Source organism: Mytilinidion resinicola (assembly GCF_010093595.1).
Source record: "Mytilinidion resinicola strain CBS 304.34 unplaced genomic scaffold BDZ99scaffold_28, whole genome shotgun sequence".
Classification (NCBI taxonomy): Eukaryota; Fungi; Ascomycota; class Dothideomycetes; order Mytilinidiales; family Mytilinidiaceae; genus Mytilinidion; species Mytilinidion resinicola.
The window spans coordinates 419891-445032 of NW_022985464.1; the positions used below are offsets into that span (position 1 = coordinate 419891).

At 41.5% G+C, this 25142-nt stretch overlaps 6 protein-coding genes across 6 annotated transcripts; 3 read left to right on the plus strand and 3 right to left on the minus strand.

Annotated features, from left to right (window-relative positions):
* The first annotated feature begins 3785 nt into the window (after positions 1–3785).
* Positions 3786–4504, plus strand: BDZ99DRAFT_468512 (uncharacterized protein). The gene is made up of 3 exons (XM_033721265.1): positions 3786–3885; positions 3937–3990; positions 4045–4504. The coding sequence occupies exons 1-3, from the start codon at positions 3883–3885 to the stop codon at positions 4459–4461; spliced, it is 474 nt and encodes a 157-aa protein (XP_033570140.1). The 5' UTR covers positions 3786–3882; the 3' UTR covers positions 4462–4504.
* Positions 4505–5331: 827 nt separating this feature from the next.
* On the plus strand, positions 5332–5860 carry BDZ99DRAFT_175902 (uncharacterized protein). The gene has a single exon (XM_033713008.1). It carries the CDS (start codon positions 5532–5534, stop codon positions 5811–5813), a length of 282 nt encoding a protein of 93 aa, XP_033570141.1. The 5' UTR covers positions 5332–5531; the 3' UTR covers positions 5814–5860.
* Positions 5861–5908: 48 nt separating this feature from the next.
* BDZ99DRAFT_400139 (uncharacterized protein) lies at positions 5909–6541 on the minus strand (the record flags this gene model as incomplete). The annotated part of the gene is made up of 1 exon (XM_033716166.1): positions 5909–6541. A coding segment is annotated over one exon (633 nt), but the record flags the coding sequence as incomplete, so codon positions are not given.
* Positions 6542–7461: 920 nt separating this feature from the next.
* BDZ99DRAFT_468514 (kinase-like protein) lies at positions 7462–8603 on the minus strand. The gene has a single exon (XM_033721266.1). It carries the CDS (start codon positions 8553–8555, stop codon positions 7761–7763), a length of 795 nt encoding a protein of 264 aa, XP_033570143.1. The 5' UTR covers positions 8556–8603; the 3' UTR covers positions 7462–7760.
* Positions 8604–9712: 1109 nt separating this feature from the next.
* Positions 9713–10236, minus strand: BDZ99DRAFT_468517 (uncharacterized protein). Its single transcript, XM_033721267.1, has one exon. It carries the CDS (start codon positions 10140–10142, stop codon positions 9870–9872), a length of 273 nt encoding a protein of 90 aa, XP_033570144.1. The 5' UTR covers positions 10143–10236; the 3' UTR covers positions 9713–9869.
* A 2448-nt stretch (positions 10237–12684) lies between these two features.
* BDZ99DRAFT_482395 (uncharacterized protein) lies at positions 12685–13637 on the plus strand (the record flags this gene model as incomplete). The annotated part of the gene is made up of 2 exons (XM_033722481.1): positions 12685–13230; positions 13440–13637. The coding sequence occupies 2 exons, from the start codon at positions 12685–12687 to the stop codon at positions 13635–13637; spliced, it is 744 nt and encodes a 247-aa protein (XP_033570145.1).
* Between the last annotated feature and the right edge of the window lie 11505 nt (positions 13638–25142).

Below are 25142 nucleotides of genomic sequence, written 5' to 3' on the forward strand. Positions count from 1 at the left end.
TTTAAAAGCACTGCCTCTAGATTAAGTAGTATAAGGCCTGCGCCTTAAAAGCCTGCGTAAATATTGCTTTTTATAATTAAGTTATAGAAGGCTACTTTAAATACTAGCAAAAACTTTAGCTTTATAATATAGTTAATATAGTAGTATATTAAGTCCTTAATTTAGCGCCTATATACCTTTTTTAACGGCGTAAAGCAGCTAATATTAAGCAGCTGCAGCAGGTGCAATAAATATGCTGGTATATAGAAAGTAATAATATTATTCTCCTTATAAATCTCTTTAAATTTAAGTAAGTAGTAGCTTTTATAGCTATTAATAATTAGCAGCTAATATATACCTATAGTATAATCCTTTATATACTTATTAAAATGCTATAGCTAGGTAATACTAAGCTTATTTATTGTTTAGCTATTATTACTTACTGCTATAACCTAGTTTAGTAGTATATTATTGCCCTTATACTATATAGAAAGGTAGTACTTACCTAAAAAAATAATAAATAGCGGGATAGCCTATTTATAGGTATTAACTCCTTAGATTATTATTATCTATTCGCGATTGCCTAGCTATATTAATTTTAGATAATTGCACTGCTTAGAGCCTATTATAACCACGCTAGTTAAGATAACGCCTATTTAGAATCTAGCTTTATTAAAGTTATATATATTTTTATCTAGAATGCTATACTTTGCTTTTATATTATATATAAGCTTAAACCAATTGCTAATTACCTTTAGATCCTTGTATAAAGCTTTCTAATAATTGTACTTTTAATTAAATTATGTTTTAAGCTTAGGTGTTCGCTTAACAAAGTTCTCTGGCCAGTTCTTGCCAACGTGGCCGGCGGCGCGCTCGGCGAGCAATTTGTTGGCCATCTCTCGTACAGCATGCAGGTTGGGCGGAAATCCTCGCGAATCCAGGTCGAGTATATGTTGAACAACAACTGATTCCTCTAGCTTGGAAAGCTTCTTCGAATTAGGCTTAGAATCGCGTCGTGGGGTCGTTCCAGCGCGTCGATCTCGAAGTGTGCTTCTGGGTACGTTATATGTCGTAATAGCGCGCCGTTCGCTTTTAAATTGCTGCTGATTGATTGCTGCGATAGCCATGCATATTCGACCTTCATTTTGTATTGATTGCACGTTGTGTTGTCGACGCATGGTGGTTGGAAGTTGACGCGTCGCGTTTTTGTGATGAAGTGGACGGCTCGCTTGGGTGGACGGCTCGCTTGTGGAATACGTTAGCGATGCTAAAAAGGGCTCTGCAGGCACCTTCTTTTTGCGCGCTATCTATTCTTATATATAACCTTATATATTCTCCTTAACAGCCTTCTTAATATCTATAGCCTTGTCGCCTAGCTTCTTACGCTGTGTTCGTGTTGTTCGCACAGTGCTAGCTGCCCTAATTCCTAGGCCTCGGAGCCTTTTAAAGAGCTTTACTAAGCTAAAGAAATTATCTAGCTAAACCACGTGCTTATAAAGGGGGTAGAGGACCTTATTAGTAACCGGATTATACTGTATAAAAAGGTTAAGTATAATAGCTTAGGTTTTTATAAAGCCCTTATTAAAAAAGGACTTATTTAGGTCTACTAGGCCTTTCTTATCGCCCTTAGCATGCTATAGCCAATTTAGAATATAGCTATAGTTAGCTAGAACCCAGATTTTAAAGCCCTTAGGCGTTAGCTTTAATAGTATATTAATAATTTTAGGGGCCCTGCCTATAAAGCGCTAAATAGTTTTATTAATAGCTAGGTAAGGCCTAGGGTTCTAGTATATACGGCAGCGTACGCGTAGGTGCTCTAAAAGCTTATCTACGCGGTTAAATATTATATAAAAGCTATTCTTAGGTATAGAGAAGTATTAAATATAGCAATTTAGCTGCTTAAAATAGTTTTTTAATATATAGTCTAATACTTTATAATCCGCTCCACGGGCCTAGAAGCCCTAGTAGTTCTCTACTATAGATTCCACCGTAATTCCTATATAAATAACTACGCTAAAATATATATACAGCTCCTTTCTATATATAAGCTGCTACTTCCTAGGCCTTCCCTTTAGTATACGCTTGTCCGGTGTTAGGTAAGCCTCTATATACTGGTTTATCTACTCTACTATTTTATTAACTATTTTATTAGTAAAGAATAGCCTGAAAAGGCGTAGGGGGCCGTGCCTGTTAAGACTGGGAGGCAGATAGGCTTCTCCGGGGTCCTAATAGTTAACTATTAGAAAAGGAGTAAATATAGGTAAGGGCTATAGTTCTAGAGGTGGATTTTTCGAATTTTTAGTGCGTAAATTACTTTTCTTAATAAAGTCGATGTTGTTAGATATTCTAGGCATTTTATAACATTAATTTAGTGTAAATAGCTAGCTAATTCGTTTTTTTACATATTTTATTAATGCCTTACAAATATCTAGGCATAGTATTAGTATATAGTACAGCTTAGCGTTGCACCCCAACAGTATAAGGGATAACCCTGGAACCTAGGGCCTATAGACACTAGATTAATCCTAGAAAATATATTAAAATAGCTTAATCTATAGTAATACTTATAGAGCTACCACGCGTTTTCTATAGCCGCGTAGAAATAAAAGGAACGTAAGGCGTTATATACTATAGAAAATAAGGTTTTTACCTAACTACTATAGAGCGAACGGTTTCCCCTTATAAATAAAACCTAGATAGCACTGCCGTATAAACCCTAACGGGAGCTAAATCGGCCTAATAGAGCCTAATAATAATAATAATATATAAGGAATTAATATATCTATTGCTAGCTAAAAGGATTAAGGTGTATATATTAAGGAAGTAGTCCGGTCTTTTAATATAGTACTGTTATTACTATTACGCGGATAACTTAGTACCTATATAGGAATCTAGCCTCTATAAGGTATATATAATATTAAATAATTAAAGCCTTACCTGCTAGAAAGATTCTATATTAATTAGTATATATAATTTTATAAAATTTTGTTTTTCTAGAAAGGCAATTCTAAAATATATTTAGGTTAATATTATAGGATTTTACGTAGTCCGCATGCGATCTGTATAGCCCGTTGCGCTAGGCAATAATAGCCTGCTGCAGGCGCTCCCTAAAGCCAGGCGCCTAAGGCTAGCAAGGTATATTAGTAGTTAGTTTTAAATTATTTAAAACCAGCAGCAATATATATTTTTATGGAGTTAATGTTTATAGGCCGGCAGAACCTTAGTTCGCGGCGCGCTAAACTACATATAGCTAGTGCACGCGAAAAAAACACGTAAGGCTTAAAAACGTAATAACTAGGTTAAACGTAATAACCTGATCACCTACGTTACAGCAGAGGGAACTTGGGGGCATTTTCGGTGTCGTTATTGAAGACTTAAAGCTTTCCAACATCGAAGGACTATGCGGCCGGCTAAAACTGGTCCGACGGGTAATCTACCGCTCACCCTGACCTCCATCAAGGGAATTAGCGCAAGCCACATTACTACTATTTCTCTGTGGGGGTTTTTGCGATGCTTTAAATAGAATAGGACCAATCGGATGCTCCCCCTTGTAAAGTACTTGGCACGAGTCCAGCAGTTAAAGCCATGCTACTAATCCGAGATACTTTGAAGCAAGAAGCCTGCTGACAAATAGGCGGAGAAAGAGTGCAAGCTGGTGGTGCTTGGGGACAGGGGCTTTAGAAACACAGCATTACCCATCAAAGTGAGTCCCACCCTCGCCACTTGCCAGTATCACACCGATCTTTCTCGAGACATTCCTCTCCCCCCTCGCGGCGGATTGTGCCGCCGCCCACTATCCTCCAATATATACCCAGAAAGAGAAGCATCCTGCTCCTGAAACACCGTTATATTAAGTCCCGAACGATCGATACGTGTTCAACATTGAGGCTTGACTTAAAAATCATGGTATGAGCGCTCCAGCAGCATAGAACATCACTAACTTCCGTTCGTATTCAGTCCGCCCTAGGAACGTACAAATTCAAAACAGGACTTGGAGTCCGCAGTATAGAGGTTAGTTCCTGTTTCTTATCACTGAGTGCAAACTAATAGACTTGAGCCACCTAGAAGCAACTGCAAAATACTATACACACGGGAACCTTACGGACAGACGAAGACCTCACGCTCTGTTGGGTGAAGATTAACACGGGCTTCGAAAAAATACTTGCGGGTGGACCTTCAATATCCGAAATTCCAAGTATTATACGCCTGCAAATTGGATACTACGAATTGGTCCTCACACCGACCATGCTTTCACACCTAGAATCCAAGTGTAAGATTGCGACAGACTACGATCCATTCAAACCCATAAGCGGCAGCTGCATCTATGGTTTTCAAGAGGCCAGAAACAGGAAAGGCAGACAGTTTTTAGAACGCTGCCAGTTTCATGCGCCGCATGTGAAGCAGGTGTATGATTCATATATCACGAGACGAAAAGAAAGCGAAGCCTGGTGGAAATTCAAGTTTCCTCTTTCCTGGAATTGACGAGTGCTATCCGTAGAATAATAATTCCAGATCTCTACTTAATAGGAATGTACAACTTCACCTTCGTCATTACACTCAATCTCTCAGGAGACTTCCTAGGTCGGATTGACGTCTGGAAAACATATAGATCCGAAATGCTAAATATACCGGAATCCTCCATAGGCTTAGAAGGCTATACTGGCGTAATTGGTCTTGCTGGAAGGAGATTCACGCGAGAAGCCTTAAAAAGCACCTTAGTTTTCCGTCCTACGAGCTGTATTGCGTTGGACGTCTAGATTGCGTGCAAGATTAAGTTGTCCCCTCTGTCAACCTCTTCCATGTAGAGAGAAGGCTATTAATTAGGGACACATTCACGAAATAGATAGTGGCGAGTTGCAGGCGCAAAGAGCTTAGATAACAATAACACAATTCAATGCTTCGCATGTCCTTGTATGTGGCGCGCTGGCGAGCGAGAACTATACAGGCTGGCGACAAAAGTAGTGTTAGGCGCGACGAGAGCGGTGTTGGACGTGTCTGGCTGGAGGATGCTGAGGCGCAGTGTTTGAGCGATGCAAGAGAGCACGCGCCGAGATTCCATGGAGAAGGCGTCACCGTCATCCTAAGATCCTCGTCCCAGGCGAGCGCGTAACCCGCGAGAAGATAACCACAGCAGCACCTGGTTTGATCTGTTTTGATATGCTTGGAAGATCTTTGCAGTGCAAGACACCTGACAATCTGTCACTGGCTTCATCATGCGGCTCTGGACATTGCAAAAGGTCAGGACAGCGTTGCAGCGCACGGGACTTACTCAACAACAGGGCCGTCTCCCTCTGCCATCGCCCTGAAGGCACGCCACAAGAGGAGGCTTTGCCGACGGCTGTTTTGATGCGCCGCTCGAAGCGGCTGTGCTTCTAGACCGGCTTGTCGTGCTAGCGTTGCATGACGGCGGGCTTCCACGGCGGCGCATGCCGTCCCTAACGATGCCGGCAGCTTGTCGCGCTCGTGGGGAGAATTGCGAGGAGCTAGGGTGGAAACGAGGAGAGTGGCAAGTAGCTGCGCTTCGTTCGCCGGGAAGCCTCGAAGCTTGACCCATGAAGTCACGTGTACCGAAATCAAAAGCCTGCGATTATTGGCCGACCTCACCAATTTTAGCCTCAGCCTTCTGTTCCTCACCTTCACTCTTTGCACCCTCTACCTTTTCCATCCATACCCCGCGAAATCGGACGTGGTTCCGATCTGTGGCTGGGCCGGCTTTATGCTGCGGGTTCAAGCCGCCTTCCAGCCTTTCACCGGCAAGCACAGCCTTGTATGCTATGCTTATCTTACTGATGTTGTTGTCTTTACTGGCTGGCAGGATCTTCTGGGCATTCTAGGATCATTTCCCTTGCAGCATATGCCAGCGCGTCTGTACTGCGCCTGCAGTCCGATCTAGGAAATACTTGAATGTATCCTTTCATTCCATAGCTCCTTAGAAGCCGTATAGAAAAGTTAGAATGTAGAATATTACTACTCTGTAGCATACGGAAATGAGGAATGATGCTGGATGAGGAATAGCAAGAGCTTCGTTGAGGCAGCGCCGCGCCTGCCGTGACACTAGAAAACTGTCCCTCGACATCAGAATCGTTTCGTGATAGTAATACTCTGCCACGTTCCTCACGCCCGCATCAGTCACCTTCTTGAGCAGAGGCCCCTCCTCCGGCCGCTCTTTATGCTCCCAAGAGTCTTTGACAACTAAAGACTGGCCCGATTTATCCCCGTGGACTTCCCAACAGGGCGTCGCTCGACCTGCCGCACACCGCCGTCGCTTTATAACACCATCGAGATGGTATCGCTCTGGTAGTGCATTCCGCGTGATTTCGATGTATCTGCTGCCCATTTCTCCGCATGTAGTGGGATTAAATCCGAGGTCCTTTGCAGCCGCACACAGATATCCCAAGACTGCGGATATGAACATCAGCGCATTCTCATGTATGTCGAATGTTTTCGAGGCGATTGCTCCGAGCCGGTCGAATGCCCAGAGCCGCATGCCGCAGAGTGTAAGACCAGTAACAGATCGTCGGGTGTCTTGCGCTGCAAAGATCTCCCGAGCATATTGAGACACGAGGACGTCGCACCGTCGCAGGGAGCACCATCGTCGAACGTCTCGTTCCGCCGGCCATAGATGATGCCAATGTCTAGCTTCCGTTTGCTGACAGATCCGGGGATAGGCTTGTTCGGTGTGGCAAAGCACCGCTGACGCATTGGAGGTTTGAAGCCTCGTTCGTTCGCGAACTGGAGAAATTGATCGATGTGGTGACGGAGCCAGCGCAGCACGTCGGGCTCCGCACAACCCTCTAGCCACTTCGCCCAACCAATGCAGTCCGTGTATAGAGGGTTTCCGACTTCCTTGCACCGCTCAAACACAGCTGTGGCCATCTCACCGAGCTGTGCTCCGCCAACAAATAAGTTGAAGTACTGTTGGTGGTCGACGATAAGATTCCCCTCCAACTCGCCCTTCGGAATTAGATCGGCGTCCTGCCTCAGATCAGATGTGTCCGCGAAACTGTCCGTGTTGAAGGACCATGGTGTCTGTTGGAACGACGCTTTTGCTATGTTTGAAGGATAAGGCAGAGGCAGCTGGGAGCAGCTGTAGGATACCTATAAGTCTAAGGGATAGACTTCGTCCGACCACATTGGTTAGCCAAGCCGTACATGGTTGAATTCTACCCTCACCTAGATTAGCAGCGAGACCCTCGAAAGAGAGCAGACGTCCTTGAGCATTTGCGTCGGGCAATGTCTACTTCAACGTATCGCGAAACGAATCGAGTTCATCCTTGATGGGATCAGCCTCAATGGCTTGTCTTTGAAAGTCGAGCCATGGATGGGAGAGGCCGATTGAGATGACGTGTGAGCATACAGTATCCCCCCCTGTACGGATTGGACACGATCGTGCGTAGAACAAGGGATTTTACATACAAAAACCCTTGTTTTGCGCACGGTCGTGTCCAGTCCGTACAGGGGGGGATACTGTAGTCATAGATAACACGCTATTCCTTAGAAGGAAGGACCCTGCGCCTCAAATGAGTGTGGCGAAGGAAACTCTGTCGTCATAGCACTTCTGCTCGCACTACCAAGTCTAAACATATGCTGCCGCACATGCGCCTGATTGATATCGGATAATGAAACATGCAATGAACTAGGTAACAAGAATGAAGGGAGCTGATCCTAGACCCGTTTCGTGACTTGTAGTTGCTGGCATGTAGCCTTTTAGGGTTGGATCTGGCTTAGCTTTGAAACTGCTCTAAAAATAGCCTCCGGGTCTCGAAATGGGGCTCCTCAGGTCACCCACTTTCGAGAGACTCGATGTCTCGAACCACTTCCTCAGCAGATCCATATTCCTTCTGCCAGCACTTTAAGGTGACTGCGCTGCAAACATGTTGGTCTTGGGGGAACTGCCGGTTCGCGAATCTGTCTCCCACCTTCTCATACCATCCATCTTCGCCGTCGATAATGTCGGGGAACACAGCATGACCCATCATAATGAAGTAGATAGTGCACCCTAGCGCAAAGAGGTCCGTTTTGACGTCCGCATCGAAAGGATCGTCTCGTGGACAGTAGAACCTGCAAGGTTCGCCGCTCCAGCCGTCAAGGAGCACCTCGCCGTTCTCCGACAGTTGTTTCCCCTGGAAGTCGGAAAGCTTGATGTGAAGCCCCTCATCGAGAAGTAGATTTGTAGGTTGGATGTCGCAGTGAAGAACGCGTCGCGCATGGATCCACGCGACTGCCTCGGCAGCCTCTCGGCACCAGGCCAGCCGCTGCTTGAGCGAAGGGAGCGGTTTGCCCGACTCGAGCATATAGTCCGCTACGTTTCCGTTCAGGGCGCGTTCTAGGTAGAGTCCTGTCTTTGAGGAGTTCTTGAGCCTTATGATCCGCTCATGTCGCCCGATAATCTCAAGAAGGTTCCTCTCTGCTTCGAGACGGGTCATGTCTCCGCCAGGGGCAAGAGGATATTTGAAGACGGTGGAGTCATCTACCTCTCCGATGAATGCACTGCTTCCCGAGGCAAGGACTCGCTTCACTCCTGGGGGACAGTAATGCTGGTAAATAGTAATAGTTGGGTCTTTATCGTTCTCCATAGTAAGTTGTAAGAGCTGAGGAATTGGAAGAACCCCGCATGGCCATTGGCTTGGATTAATAACTTGGGCCGTGTGCCCAGGCAGTCTGAGCGTTCAAGGCTAGCGAAACAACAAAGTGTTTAAATCTGTATTCATAACTTCACGACATGGATTGTTCACATTGACGGCACACATCCCACCTAGCCAAACGAAAGTAATCCAGAGTCTGCTATATCATAAATGAGCGCATATTGAAGAGAATCCACGGTCCATGTGCACGCACAATCTTGCGACACACCACCGCCACGCCTTCCATACTTCCGTCCCCTCAAGTAGACCCAGACCGTTTCCAAGGATACGGTTGCACTGCCCAATGGTCAGGGCGGCTTGACCTAAAGTTCTCAGCGTGTCACAGAAAGGTTCATTACATGCGCCGTACGGACCTGTCTAACACTTTGGGCAAATATGACCGGGTGCCCTAACCGTCGAGCTTCCGAGGTGTACGTCCTTGTATGCCGTGCAGTTTGGGCCTCCAGGGTTCTGACATTGAACAAGTGTGACATCTTGGGTCACATGCTTCGGAGTTTCGGTACAGTTTTGATATACCCTGCGGACGATGCGTCGTTGGCATCCACAAGCCATGGTGTCGTTCGGCTTTAGGTGCAGAGGGGTAGAATGAAGTCGGCTACGGGCACGGCAGATCCAGAGGTGAGACGGGAACTTGGTTTCTATCAGGAGTAGCGGTTCACGGGGCCTGAACTGGTTGTGGATTTGGAGCGGGGGCTATTGAGGAGTCTCTATATTGCGTCCAAGTGCAACTACGAAGCGTTTATAACCTTCTGTTGTCTGATGGCTCCGCGGAGGCCGCTCTCAGCTGTAGAGCATACTCCTGGCCTTCAACAACTATATATGGCGCCGTGGCGCTTTATCTTATCGAGCGGGGTACTGGACGCCAACAGTTCAATCCATCCCGAGAGGACGATAGCAGACAACCGGCCTTGTTGTGACTCATGACACCCAGTTGCCAAGACTAGGCAGACGATGAATCCGACACTGGCTGCCTAGATGCCAAGCCAATAATGCTGATGTCTGGTTGACTCCATCTTGCGATACTATCTTGAGCGACAGGTTGCCCTTTAAATCAACAGTCCATGGATGGGCTAGAGGGAAGCCCCCGACCTCCTAACGCAAAGACAGCCGAACCCCGAATGCAATCAGGCGTGTAACAGTTTGTCCCTATGCTTCCTCGCCGCCAACTTCCTTCCTTTCAGCCACCTCCTTTCGCCCGTTCAAGCAACGCCATCCTATAAGATGTTAGGAGAGAATTTAGGACTGCTATACATCGTCAACGTACATTGACTCGTATCTTTTTGTACAATCTTCAGCCGTTTTCCCCTCAAGCGTTTTGGTTATCTTTCTGTAATCCGTATTTCCACTTCTTCTAAACTTCAGTAGTATTATAGTTTCTGCCTCGCTCCAATTCAACTCTGATTCGCTAGATTGCTTGACTAGTAGGAACAGCTCGTTTTCTTTGAGCCTCAAGGACGACAACCTTTCACTTGGTAAGTCGGAGGATCTACTATCGCGTAAGAACTTACAGATATGCATATCTTTCCCCACATATTTCTGCCGTCTGCTCTAGTGTATCTCCGATTTGCTGCCATGATTTGCAGAGATTGACCAACCTCAGCAACTCTATGTCGTTTTTAGTCGTCCACCGCTTAGCCTTCCACCGCTTAGCCGTGGTACGCTGGAAGGTCACTGGGGCTGGGGACAGAGGTACTGGGCCTGTTTGAGGGGATCGTAACGCGTAGTTGCCTGTCAAAAAGTCAAAGTAATTCTCAGTACGCGGCCGGTCGTTTGTGTGCGCGTGTTCACCCGGTGGATCTTCTGCAGGCTCCGGGTTCAGCAAACTTAATATGTTCATGTTATTGAAGTTTTGTTATGATCTGAAGAGATAACCCGAACGAAGAGATGAGGTTCGAACTGCAATAGAGTCATGCCGACAGCCTCTTATATGATATCAAAACAGACTTCGGGTGCTAGTGGGCAAAGGCCCTTGGTTGACCGACCGACTGGGGTCATACGCGTCGCATGAGCAAGCAATAACCGTAACAGAATTTCTATCCTCGCTTTTGTTAGTATGTGATTCTGAAGCCGCAGAAGCCTGGACGTCATATTCGCGTAACTCCCATCCGATGGGACTCGCTGCTGCCTCTTGCGTTACTTGTAGCCGTAAAGAGCGCTTTAGACATGTCTATCGTACTACAAGGAGGTGTGGCTGGCTGCTTGCCTCTAGCGATGTGCTCAAAGCATCGGCAGGCAGAGCATCAGAGGCCCTGAGGTGCAAGACGTATGTTTCCGTGATCGGCTAATTGAATGGCCTGCCGGGCACCACGAGAAACAAGACCTCATGCCCATTACAGGCAGAGAGGAGCGGGAAACATGACCTCTTGCCTTCGGCGGTGTGCTCCGAGCGTCAAAAAGGAAAGCATGAGAGTTGACAGTCAACGAGGCTCTGTGGCTTAGTCGCGGAAACTATGCTAGCCGGAAATCGGAGCCCAGTGGTGGGGCAGTCACATGGTCTAGGCTTTTGAGCAAATGCTAGGATGTGCAAACTTCAACAGCGCCTCGAAGACGCCCCCTTCTCCAGCAAAGTTTGTGTTGTCTCTCAGGTAAGCAATGCAGTGGTGCAAGAGGGTCCATTGACCTGGAGTCCGGTCCTGGAGGAGGACAATTTGGCGCACAGACGATATTCTGCCCTCGAGGGCATAGAATCGTCTGTGCGCAGTGGCTTGCATGAACTCGGCGAGGATGTGCAATTAGTCTTGGCTAGGGCAGTAGAGGTTGGCAAGCCTTCACCAGATGGACGTGAAAGGTCGTCAGCCACTTCCCCTTGGTGATTATCGGATGCCGGGACGGGTAGGTTGTCAAAGAGCCAGGACTTGAACGCAATAGATCCAGGGGATCCGAAGGCGGCACGGAGAGGACCGACATGGTGACATGGAGCTGGTTACGCCCGGCTTTGCTGAGGATACACGTTTGCCTTCAACCACAGCTCCTCCGCTTGTCGCCTGCAGGCTCCTCTGCAGCTTTCATTCATTCTGCGCCTCCTTCCTACACCGCTTCTCATATTTTCCTGCGGCTCCTGCATTGAGCGAACTGTGCACGTTTGCCTTCTGTTGCTCTGCATCGAGTCCACCACACACCCTCTTTCTTCTGCTTACGCCACGCACGCAATGACTTCTGTTCCTGGCCTCTGGCCCCATATATGTGTAGTCTCATAGATTGTGACACTTAGCTGAGCTCGGACATATCCTAGATTGTGAATATTTCAAGCCATTGGCTGGTGTTTCAATGGCCGATGTTCATAGACACGCTGACGGATTAAGCCATTGAAAGTCGTTTCTGCACAATCTTGGGATGACGTCTGGATTCACGGCGATTATCGAGAGCTGGAACTCCGATACGGCCGAGCTCCACCCTGATACGATTCATGGCAAGCGTCCGTGGCGAAGAAGTGAGCAGTCGCACCAGATGCGTCGTCGGGTCGAATCTGGCTTCTGGTAATGAAGAGTCGAGACTTGGAGTCAATGCGCGGCACGGAGGGCGTCAAATTGCGGCACAGTAACGACCATGTTGATATATCTGGTTGCGCCTGACTACATGGGCATGTCTTCTGCGCCTACTTTACGGCTGCAGCTTTTACCCGCCTCTCTTTGCCTACACTACAAGGCCCTTTTATTGACTTTCTCTGCGTTAGCGTCTTTCTACTAGTCTGTTTCTCCCACTTGCATAACCAAACTATTAGGGAGGTGAAGATACCTATAGGGGTAATAGGACAAGTATGAAATCCTAAGCTTTAGTTTTCTCGCCCTAACATCTTTACAGCAAAATTCAAATTTCTCAAGTCATCTCACAAGGTTCCAGTTTCATGGCGCAACCATTGGATCCTCCCGCCGCTTCAATATACAGTTTTTGCAGTGTCCATGATAGCAGGTCATCAAATTCGTCTATTATTGCTCCGCAGTCTACCTGTGAAAGCTATCCCGACAATCCAGGCAAATGTTCCCTCTGTCCTTGTTCCAACTTCGAAACGGACAGCGATCGTTATTTGAAAACAAGGTTCTATAGGAATCTCCCACCGAAGATGTGCCGAAAATGCGGACACCAGGACTCTAATCACGTACCATCTGGTGCGCAGGTCGTGGGCAGCGAATGCGGGTTCGGTGTAATTTCACCTCCCGACAACCAACAGAATCTCCAGCATCCAGCCTCTCCACAAGACTCCTTACATATCAATCTCGAAAAGGAGAACCTAGAGCTGAAACAGGAACTAAGGGCTGCAAAAGAACGTTGCTCCGAATGGGAGACAAATACCGGCACCTTCTTGTTACGAGCCAGGCAGTGCCTGCAATCACAGAAGGACGAGAACACCGAACTTCAGAAGCGCTTGGAGGAACTGAGGGCTAGAAAAGAACTTTGCTCCAAACGGGGCACGAAAGCCGAAGCAAACATGTCGCAAAACGAAGGGCCCCTACAATTACAGGACGAGAACACTAAACTGCAGAAGCGCTCGATACCCCTGGAATGGCGGAACCCCAAACGCCAGAAGCAGTTGGGGCCCAAGAACGACGAACATATTATCCAGGGGGGGATGGGCAGAATGGGGCGGGTCGGGAAAGAGGAAGCGACTGTAAGTTCAAATGAAGAGGCTCAAGTACCAATTTTGGATATTTTCGACGACCTAGACCATTGCAAGATGGTATGATAAGACCCTGATGATGGTGCGTAGACCAACCCATTCATATCCACCCTTCTTCATCGCGCTCCACTCTACTTTATATGGTGTCAATTGCTCCATTTTCCTTGCAACAAACTTATCAAGCTCTGACTCTGAGACAGGGGCGAGGTTCTCAATATGGTGGGTATTGCAAATGGTCTTCATGCCAGGCTGTCGGTAGAGGTGGTCGAAATCCGTACGGTGATGAAGGAGCGATGGTAGATCTAGCATTATTTGGTGGAGCATCCGTTGGTGGAATTTGGGCATCCTCTTCGTCCCTAGCGTTGCGTTGTAGGAGATTCATGTTTAGTTGTCTTTGAGGGAGGGTTACCTTTAAAGGGGGTTTATCTTTGAAGGAGTTATCTTTAAAGGAGGTTTACCAAACTATTACAGGTTGAAATGGGTCGCCGGGTGCGGTCCCGTTTCACGGTTCGGGTGGAGCTGGAGGCGAAGCTGGAGAAGGGTATTCTCAAGGCTTTGAAACCTTCCTCCGGGACAGTCAGCAATTGTATATAGGCTAGCATCGATTTAATGCTCACCTTCTGAAACTGGTTTCTGCGTTGATAACTTGGACGATCGCAAGCTGGATGTTGCGGCATGAGCATGTGGTTCACTGACTCGGCGTCCTGATACGATTTCTCGGAATTCAAGTCATTAGCGGGTCCGCTGCTTTGTCGCTTGGCTTGCGCGAAATCAACAATTGAAAACATGCTTCCTAGAACAGCGGAAAGCCCGTTAGTACATACTTTTACATCCTTCAACCTCCAGCCGACATAGACATGCATGCAGCGTATCACCAAGAACCCTTCTCACAGCAACCTTCACCGAATTTGGAGAGCCGCGATATAGGGTCGAGGGGCGGCGGAGGTCAAAGGTTGGGGGAAGGCTTGTGGCGTCTCGGGGTCGGGCATCGGCTTAGTAAGACAGGGAATGAATTTCTCAATCTATAGAACTCTTCGCGTGCCGAAAATCTACCAGTTTCAGCCAGCCGATGCGAGCCAGCAAAACCCTGTAATGACGGCAGCCAGTGCACCTAAGCTAGCCGCAAGCAAAGGCCTCTCTAATAGTATAGCCAGACAACATTCACTATAAATGGGATTTTTCACTTACCCCCAAGTTCATTTTTCAACCGAGGAAGATGAGGTAGATCATTTTCCGCTTCCACGCACAAAGCACTGACAGACTTTGACGAGATCCAGCCCAATAGTTTCCAACCCTTTTCTGATGGGAATTCTCCTGGCACAATAACATATGCGTGGAAGGTTTTCTCGTTGTGGGGATTGGGGACGCAACTCATAACGCGAATGCTACTGAGATTAGAGCATGACTCCATGATCTTACATATTTCGGGGATTGCTGCTTCAGGAAATGGCGGGGGATCTGTAAAGGCGACGATACGGTATTTGTGCCCTTGGTGATCGAATGGGCGGGAGGATGTGTTGCCCGAAACGAATACCTCTGCATCTATGTCGTTTATGTTGACTTCTGATTGTTGCATTTATGTTGCAGGATCCATGGGGAATGGTAGGAGGGAAAGTGGGCGATAGAGTCTGAGGAAGATGGAAACGGGTAACTAAAGGAGGCTTTATATGACGGGCGCTTGATTAGCCTGCTATGTCATATCTAGCTTCCAGCTTCTACTACTACTCCTACGTGCATGCGCCATGCTGTTTACAGCCTCTGAATGGAGGTCGCCAAACGCCACGGAAGGCATGTGGACCACTGTGTGCTGCGCGTGAGTTGTTGAATGATGTCGTAAATATACTTTGGCGCTGCTTATAGTCGTGGCAAGCGCTTTCGACATGCTCGTTTGCATGTCTGGAAGGGACTAAGGAACGCGTATGCCTGCATCGGGGGCATCGAACGGTATAGAGGGGTGTACCTGCGGAGAATAAAGTGTCAGTGACCCATTGCAGTGTAAAGACGTGTGGGGCAGATACCTATTGCATAACAACTTTGATGTCAACGCCCACTATTCTTGTGCGGCTGCTCCCGCAGGATGCAGAGTTTCATATAACGCGCATAGGCAATTAGGCACTAATAAAATACCGGTTCCAGCGAAGGAATAGCTAATTTCGCCTATAGAGGACGACGCGTTTATAGCCTTTTAAATTTGTAATTATATGCTATTGCGGCTTTTAGGACTTTGCGCGAACATTAGGCAGCTTTTTTATTTGCGCCCTATATAAGGGGCTAAAGACCCCGCTAAAGTTAATACTAAGATTTTTTACTTACCCGACCTCACCACGACGAGCTGTAAGCTGCCGCTCCACGCCTTATCTTTAAAAGTCCCTATAGAAAATATTTAGTTGTTTACTTAAAGAAAGTATATTTAATATCTTTATTATATAAACCTAGCTAAATAATATAGCTACGCCTACCCGTGTTGCTCTATATTAGAAGTAAGTAACTACTATTTAAAGCCACTATAGAGATAGCCAAATTTAGGGAGTAGCTATATAAAATTCCAAACTCGAGCTTAAGCTGGGTGCGCATTCCTAACCGCAGTCTGCTTGCATGTAATAATGCCGAAACAAGATCTAAGCTAGAACCGCTCTGCCTTTAACTAGTAATTATATAAAATGCTTTTATTTCTCCTAATACTAATAAACTAGAATATATCCGTAGATAATACTTATATTTATAGAATACTTTCCAAATTAAAGCTTTCTTAAGTTTATTCTACTATACTTTTCTATATATATCCTCTATATAGGTTAGGAATAATAGCAGGGCGAAGTGTAACAGCAGGCCAGGCTATAGTATTTAATAGTACACCTAAGGATAAAGCGGTGCTTAGATTTTCTAGTGGAATTATTAGTAAGCTTAAGGTAGAATATATATTGTTTAACTATTCCGGGTTTAAAAAAGAAATACTAGGTATATTATTAAATTCGGGCAGCTCTATTAGACTTAATAGAGGGCAAAGCTCTACTATACTAAATTTAGGCAGGTTTTCTAAACTAAATAGAGGGTAAAGCTTTACTATACTAAATTTAGGCAGGTTTTCTAAACTAAATAAAGGGTAAAGCTCTGCTATAATAAATTAAAGCAGGTTTTCTAAACTAAATAGAGGGAAAGTGTTAATAAAAGGTTTTAATATAAAGATAAACTAATATTCTAAAAATTTCGTTTATTAGTGCCTTTAAAACCAATAGCGTATTTAAATAGCACTTACTACTAAGCGCGCTTTCCGTAACCGGCCTAGGATACCTATATATTTTAACGCTGGCATTACTATAATACTTATCCTGTTTTAAACAGGTGCTGTTATTCTGTAAAGGACTTCTATCTCCGTATCTAACCGCGCTTTACTAAAAAACACTTCTTTATTAGCGTTTATAACGTCCGCTATCGTTAGTACTAGTGCTTTTCTTTTCTTTTTTTAGGTTAAAACCCTTTTTCTATACTATATTCCTTTCTAATAACTGTTAAAAATTAATATACAGCCTTAGGTAACGCATTAAATTACTATTACTTTTTATAAAACTAGTATATATCTATCTATATATAATTAACCCTTAGATATAGAGTAATATAGTATAGAACTGTTTATTAGCTCCTAAATAGGTAAGTTAGGTATTATAGAATTAATTTTCGCGAAATTAACGTAGATACTTAATTTTATTACTATTAAGCTTCTTCCAGCTATATATAAACTATTAGCCGAATATTTTAAGCCCTTAGACTTGCACTTATACGGTGATTACTTCGGAACCTAGCTAAACTAGATAAGTAGGACTATCTAGCTTAAAAATAGTAATAAAACTTATTATTTTAGTATATTTAGACTAAATTATTTAGGATAACTATAGAGTTTGCGTTGCAACTTGTTTAAATATAGCAGTTAGAGTTATATTTTTGTTAGCGGTTAGTATATCCACCGTATATTATATAAAAAGGCTGGTAAAGCAACTAGTATAGTCTAAAGCAGTATATTTTTTCTAAAGGCATTCTTTAGTATTATATAGATTATTTAATTATAAGAAAATATTATTACTTAGAGCTTAGGGAATTTATTTATTATTACTTAACTAAAGGTTTTTAAAGGCTGTATTTAGAATATTATTAGCGTTGTCTAGTTTAGTTATAACTTTAATTAGTAGCTCTACTTTTTTCTAAGGTAAAGCTTTAAACTTTTTAAGTTAGAAGTAGTATAGTAAGGTAGACCGGTGCTAGTATATAAATAGTATATAATAGGCGATTAGGCTTTTTCTTAATAGTAGCGGCTTGCTCCTTAATATAATCACCCTTTTATCTTCTTATTTTTTAGCCTGCTTTCGGCAGCGCATTAGGCTATAGTATAACGGGTCGTCTTTTCTATACCTTTTAAGTGTCTTACACTAAGGCAGGGTATAGGTAAGTCGTTATCGGGGTGCAATAGTCTTTAAAAGGTAAGGTAATAATTAATTAAGGTCTAAAACGGGGTTATTACTTCTAATAGGTAGTATTAAAGTCTTAAGTTAAACACAAAGTTCCTATCTATGCAAAGGAGCGTCCCTTTATATAAAAGCTCCGTCCTAGAAAACCTTTTTGCTCGTCTTGCTCTTAGAGCTTGTAGCCCTTAAGCGCCTTAAGCCCGATAAGCGCTCGTTCGGCTCTATACTTACTTCTCTCTGCGAGCTTAATAAGCTATTACGTGACCCTGTTCTTATAATGTCCCTTTCTTAAATTATTCCTATCTACTAGCAGTCTGTAGGGGAATCCAGGATCCCTATGCGTCCTACACGTAACCCTTTTAGTCCCGGGACCTAGTTCTATATAATTAGTCTTATCTGCTTACTTATCTCCGCGAGTGCCTCTACGCTTGGGTTATTTGTATTACAGGTTATAACACTCGCTCCCCCTTTTAAGGCTTTCGGCCCGAAAGTATTTCCGTGGTGGGGTTTCGGATAAGTAGCTGGCGATGCCCTATCTATTAGGCCGTTATCGTGCTACTCTATTTCTTCCTTTATAATATCTAACGCTTTAAAAGCTAAGAAATAAGAAAGCTATCTTATGCTTGCTAATTATATTAACGCGTCTGGTTTAAAAGTTATACCTTATTCCCGGTGCAAGTCTCGGGGTTTATCGTGTATAGTTTCCACACCTAACTCGGATTGTTATACCGCCTGTGTTCGGGCGCAATAATTAAACTGTAATATCGCTGGTATTTCCGCAGCTGCTTATAAGCTGGTTACCCTTACTATTGCCTTTCCTAGTCCTTCCGCTAAGCTATTTAGGGCGAAAGTTGTCCCGCAATAAGGATAAACTTTATTATAAGGAGTCGGAGACTTATATAACTTTTTCCTTCCTTTTAAATACCTAGAGAGCTGCTATAATAAAGCTTAAGCGTCTAGATTTTTAAAAGGAGCTATTGCGTAAGTATAGTAAAGAGATAATACGTTAGGGTTTTAAGACTCTGGAAGAGCTTAAGAAAGATAATTAGAAAGAGGCTAAGTAGAAAAAGCGAGAGCGTGCCGAGCAGGAAGGCTTGCTTTCTGCCTCAGGAACTATTAGGTATTCTTTTTTCTCTTTAGGTATACCGGGCACTGCCAGCCGTCCGTTCTATTGCTATATATTCTAATTATATAGCAGTGGTATTCCTTCTCCGGGTTCCTTTAATCCTTCCTAGTTAGACGGTGCGCTATTGCTGTTTTTCTAGGCTGTTCTAAATTCTGGCAGTAAAACTGCTGCAGGAGTTTCTAACAGTTTGCTAAACTCTTAACTAGTTCCTATATATTCTCGGAGATGCTGTATTCTTTCCACTTAATTAGGTACTCCTTTTGCTAACCGTGTTATTAGGAATCTAGGATTTGCTCGACCTTATATTTATTATTATTGTCGACCTCTATATTATTTTCTAGCTTAGCGTTTAGTAGTGCGGGTTCTAGTAGCAATATATAGAAAACCGGGTGTATTTTTATCCTGTTAGGTAGCCTAAGCTTATAGTTTACTAGGCTAATAATATTCTATATTTCGAATAGTCTAATCTTAATATAGTCTAACTTTATACTTAGTTATTTTATTTTAATATTTTTGCGGAGTAGGTAGACTCTATTTCCCCTCTTAAAGGTTAGTATAATACTCCGGTATTAGTTATAATATCTTGCTAACCTTAGTATTAGGAATTAGATATCTATTAAAAGCTGCCTCTATAGCTTTTTAATATTTTTAACTAATAGCAGTGCCTTCTAGGCCCTTATACTATTAAGTTAGGGTTCTTAATACGCCTCTAGATCGAAACCGTAGTTTATAAAAAAGGGTAATACCTTTATTATCTTTATAAATGCACTATTATAGGCGAACTAGGCTATTAGTAGTAGCAATACCTAATTATCCTACCTATAGTTAATATAGCATTATAGGTACTATTCTAAAGTCTAATTAAGCCTTTCCGTTTACCCGTCCGTTTAAGGGTAAAACGCCGTAGAAAGCTTATACTTTATCCCTAGTTATGCAGTAAGGGTCTGCCAGAATTTTAATATAAAGAGCTTATCTCGGTCTAAAATTATTTTCTAGGGTAGCCTGTAGTTGCTAATAATATACTTTAAAAAAGTATAGGCTAGATTTTTTGCTATTAATACTTTTTAGTAAAGGATAAAGTATATATATTTAGTTAGTCGGTCCGTAACTACTAATATTATATTATACTTTATACCTATTATAGGTTTAATAAACTATAGTAGCTTAACTATAAAGTTTTATATAATAGATTTCTATACTTTTTCCGGTGTAAAGGAACTCTTTATTAGTCCGTATAGTGCGTGTTATACCAACTTATTCTTTACGCACTTATATTTATATATAATTTTCTCTGTTAATTTCCAGAGTCTAGGAAAGTAGAATATTCTTATAATTCTTTCCTATGTTTTTTCCACTTTTTAGTGCCCGTGTACTAGTGTACTACAGAATTCCTTAATAAGCTCTTTTTATAAGGTTTTAGGTATAAATATCTTATTCTATAAGGTAATAATACTGTCCTAGATTTCTCTATACTCTTAGTTTATAGGTTCTAGGCGCAAGCTTTGCTAGTTATAACCCGCTAAATCCCGGCTTTCTTAATCTACCTTCTATGCTGCCTTAATTTATTTATACTACTTATTATCCTCGGACCTATAAGTAACTACTACTTATACGTAGTTAAATTTAAAAGTTCCCGGACTAGTTTCTCTAAATATAGGTTGCCTGGTTTTCTCGGCTTCTTTTATATAGTCCGGCCTTCTACTAAGTGCGTTTGCACGAGTATTTTTAGATTCCTTTTAGTATATAATCCTAAAATTAAAGGTTTCTAGCTTTTCTAACTATTTCTTCTATCTCCCGTTTAATTCTTTAGTTATAGTAAAGTATATTAGATTTTTATAGTTTATATACACCTGTACTGTATATACTACCCCTTTAAAGTAAACTTTCTACTATTTAAACGCTTCTATTATAGCTAACAGTTCCTTATTATAGATATTATAGTTTAGCTTAGCTATACTTAGCTTTTATAAGTAGAACGCTATAGGATATAGTTTCCCTTATTTATCTAGTTAGTTAAGTATTGCTCCTACTGCTTTATTTAATATATTGCTCTTAATAGTAACTAGTTTCTATAGATTAAAAATTACTAATACTAGTTTTGAAGTAAACTATACCTTTAACCTATTAAATACACCTTATACTTCTAGAGTCTATTAGTATTTAATATCCTTTTTAGTAAGTTCTATAAGTAGCTCTATAATTTTTAAGTAACTCTTAATAAACTACCTATAATAATTGGCTAACCCTAGGAATAACTATAGTTCCTTTAAATTCGCGGGCTCTGGCTATTCTTAGATAGAGGACACCTTACCTTTTTCTATCTCGATCTGTCCTAGACTAATAACGCATTTTAGGAATCTAACTCTCTGCCTGTAGAACTTATACTTATCTAGGTTTACTATAAGGTTATATTTTCTAAGTCTTTTAAGTACCTTTCGCATATATATCCTATATTCGCTTAGTGTTTCCAAGTATATAAGGATATTATTAAGGTATACTACTGTAAACTAATCTAGGTAGCCTCTTAGCGCTAAGTTAACTACTGCCTAGAATATTACTAGCGCGTTAGTAAGCCTAAATAGTATTACTATATACTTAAAGTGTCCGTATTAAGTTCTAAAAGCCGTCTTCTACTTTTCTCCTTTTCTTATCCGAATTAAATAGTACCTTTTGCGCAGGTCTAACTTTATAAAGTACTTAGCCTTATATAGTCGGTCTTTAAGCTTAGAAATTAAAGGTAATAAATAGCGGTTTTTAATTATAATCTTGTTTAGTTATCTATAGTCTATATAAAGGCGTAGCTTACTATTTAACTTTAGGATAAATATTATAAGGTAACCTGCGGGCAATTCTAATAGTTTAATAAATCCTTACTTTAGGTTCTTTTCTAGGTATTTTTCTAGTACTTCCAGCTTATTCTAGGCTAGTAAATAGATTGGTCTAAACTATAGTTATTTGCCTAGTACTAGGGGAATATAGTAATCCTAAGGTTAGTGCTTTAGTAGTGTATTCTAAACCTTTTCTATAAAAATTCCTTTAAATTTATTATATTCTTCTGGCGCGTTTAGTACTTTTACTGCCTTAGCTAGCTGCCGGCTGCTTAGGGGTCTAGGCTACTGTTAGCTTACTGCCCTATTTTCTTTTTAGGCTTTCTTGCCTTTTAAGGTATCTATATTAATATCTTATTTTTGCTTAGGCTTATTCTAGCGCAAGGTGCTCTTTAGTCCGCTTTCCGATTAAATCCTTATTTTACTAGACTTCTAATTAACTTAGGGGTTATACTGCTTTAGCTATAGTATACCTAAGATTATATTATACTTCGCTGTGTTAGTTATATCTATACTAATAGTTTTTCTATATTCTTTAATTTATATAATACCTAGTTAAGTTTCTATAGTTACCTGCCTATTACTATATTGCACGGGTATGCTATCTACTATATATAGTCTATAAGGTCTATTTTTCTATTACTAAGGAATCTAGTTTCTTCTAATAAAGTTATAGGATATAAAATTTCCTTACGCGCTACTATCTAGTAGTACTTTTGCTAGATTCCTACTAATTTTAACTAATAGGATTATATATCTATAGTTCTAAATAGGAATAGAGTTAGGCTGTATTGCCGGGTTCCTTTTTTTTTTCTATAATATAGGCTTTTCCTACTAGAGTAGCAATAGTTGCGGTTCGCGTTTCTTTATCTATAGCTGCTCCGTAGGACCCTGTTCTTAGCTACTCTAGCCGTCCTGTTGCTTAAGCGCCTGCCCGTTTTTTAGCTGTTTTTATAGCTAATAGTTCGCGTGTTTTATTTTATAATATACTAGATATAAGTCCTAGTAGTATATTTACTAGTCTTTACCTTTTCTATATTCTATTAGGTACTAAGGGTCCGCAACTATAGTAGCTACCCCTATAAGTTTATCTTTCTTACCTATAATATAGTGCTCTGTTTCCTTAAATAGTACTAGTTGCGTAATAATATAATATCTTATCTAATATAGGTACTATCCTCGATATTTCTTATATATTACGTGCTTATCGCATTTATCTTTAATATAAGATACCTAAGATATCTATCTATAAAGTAGGTGGTTTTTATCCAGCTATTTATCTTCCTTACTATAGATACCTATTTTACTAATAGGGTGTAAAGCTCTATAGATTTTAATCTTAGTTTGCCTTCTATATAGCTTTAGCGGTTTTTGCTCTAGTTCTATACTAAATTCTCTATTACTAGACTATTTTTCTAGTTTACGATCTTTATTACTATTATAGTACTTTTTACTATCCTTAACAGGTGATTTATTATCTAGTTCTTGCTAGATATTACGGCTTAGGCCTTCTAATATATCTAACCTTGCGCAGGTTTCTGCGCTAATAGTTGCTGTTAATATTCCTGCGGCTGCGGCTATTTTTACTTCTTCTTCTCTAGTAAGCTATTCTATAACTTTTCCTATAGCTCTTAGGAATTAGTAACTAGCTAGTGCTTTTAGCTCTACGCCCGCTGTAGCGTTTTTAGCCTTTTGCGCTTCTTATCCTTTATTAAAGTATGCGAGAATCTCTCTTGCGCTTTATTTATACGTAGCTACAACTCTATTAACCTATACTTCCGTGTTTAGTAACTCGGTTTTACTATTATTCTATAGTTCGGGTATATTAGTTTAGGGTTCTAATTGCGGTTTAATTATCTAGAACGCCTTATCCGTCTCTAATAGGTAGTTAATCTCTATACTTTTAACTTCTATATTAGCGTAGTAGTTGTCTATAGGGTTGCTATTATACTCTTCGTTTCTTATTATAGCAATAGTACGTTCCTTCGCCCTTTGCGTTAGATAGTATCCTGTTGCTTACTTATCTAACTAATAGGTAAAGCAGTTGTTATTATAGCACGCGGTCTATAATATAGAATTATAGCGGTTTATATTCGGCTTTATTATAACAGCTGCTGTTCGGGTGTTCCTGGAGCACTTATTCGCGAAGTGTTCCTATTCTCCGTATAATAGGCATACGCTGTTGCATTTTCTTTCTTACCTTTTTTTATTAGTAATTAGTCTACCTTTCTAGTTATTATATTGTTTTACAATATTAATCTCTATACAATCTCTATAGTCGCAGTTAGTTACTCTTAGCTTTAGTTTAGCTAGTTAGGCGTAAAAATAAAGTCCTTTTTTATCTGCCCTTTCTAGTTATTTTTTATACTGTCGACTATTAATCTATATTACTATTTCCTTAAGTTTATAGAGTATTAAAGGCCTTTCGCCTTATATAATTTTATTTTTAATATCTTCTTTAAGACCTTTATAGTATTATACTTATAGAGCTTTATCTCCCTATAATAGCTTAGACGCGATTTGCATAAATTCTAAAGTATAGCGGCTAGTTAAGCCCTTCTGCTTTAGAACTGCTATTTTCTATTCCGCTGTCCGTTCTTTATTAGTGTCTCCGAAGGTTATCTAAAGTGCTAACTCGAAGTATCCGTAATTGCTAAATATAATATTGGTTTCTAGTTTCCGATTATCTATATTAGCGTTGCCGAGCCAGTTTATAAGCGTCGGGTTAAACTAGTTAAACACTTCTTTTTTTAAGAAGGTGGCTGCTATACAGACCTTATTTAATTTAAATTTAAGGTTGCCTTAGTTTATACGCAGGTATAGCCTTATCTGCGTTATAAACGCTTGTAAGGCTCCTTTTTCCCTAGTAAACTCTTCGGGCTTATTTATTTTATAGCCTTTATAGCTAACTATTCTAGTAGTAGTAAGCTCTTCTTAAATAGTCTAGAGATTTCCCTATAGGGCTGTAATCTCTTTATTTTTAGTATTACTAGCTTCTTTTAGTGTTTATATTTATATAAGCAACGCCTATATATATATTACTACCTTAGTTATAGTTAGGGTTAGTCCAGCAGTTATACTACCTAAAGAAGTTAGTAGGGCTATCTTAATTAATCGTCTGTATATAACTCCTTTAATATAGCGGTGTTTAAAGTATAATAGGTTGTTTTTTCTATACCTTCTAAGTGTTTTATACTAAGGTAGGGTATAGGCAAGTTATTATCGGGGTGTAATAGTCTTTAAAAGGTAAGGTAATAATTAATTAAGGTCTAAAACAGGGTTATTACTTTTAATAGGTAGTATTAAAGTCTTAAGTTAAATATAAGGTTCCTATTTATATAAAGGAGCGTCCCTTTATATAAAAGCTTTATCCTAGAAAACTTTTTTACTTATCTTACTTTTAGAGCTCGTAGCCCTTAAGCGCCTTAAGCCCGATAAGCGCTCGTTTAGCTCTATACTTACTTCTCTCCGCGAGCTTAATAAGCTATTACG

Bases quoted from the DNA above. Each gene is read 5' to 3' on its own strand.
- BDZ99DRAFT_468512 (XM_033721265.1), top strand. The intron at 3,991-4,044 runs GTTAGTTCCTGT...TGAGCCACCTAG, and splicing joins TTGGAGTCCGCAGTATAGAG to AAGCAACTGCAAAATACTAT.
- BDZ99DRAFT_175902 (XM_033713008.1), top strand. From the start codon at position 5,532: ATGAAGTCACGTGTACCGAAATCAAAAGCCTGCGATTATTGGCCGACC.
- BDZ99DRAFT_468514 (XM_033721266.1), bottom strand. From the start codon at position 8,555: ATGGAGAACGATAAAGACCCAACTATTACTATTTACCAGCATTACTGT.
- BDZ99DRAFT_468517 (XM_033721267.1), bottom strand. From the start codon at position 10,142: ATGCATATCTGTAAGTTCTTACGCGATAGTAGATCCTCCGACTTACCA.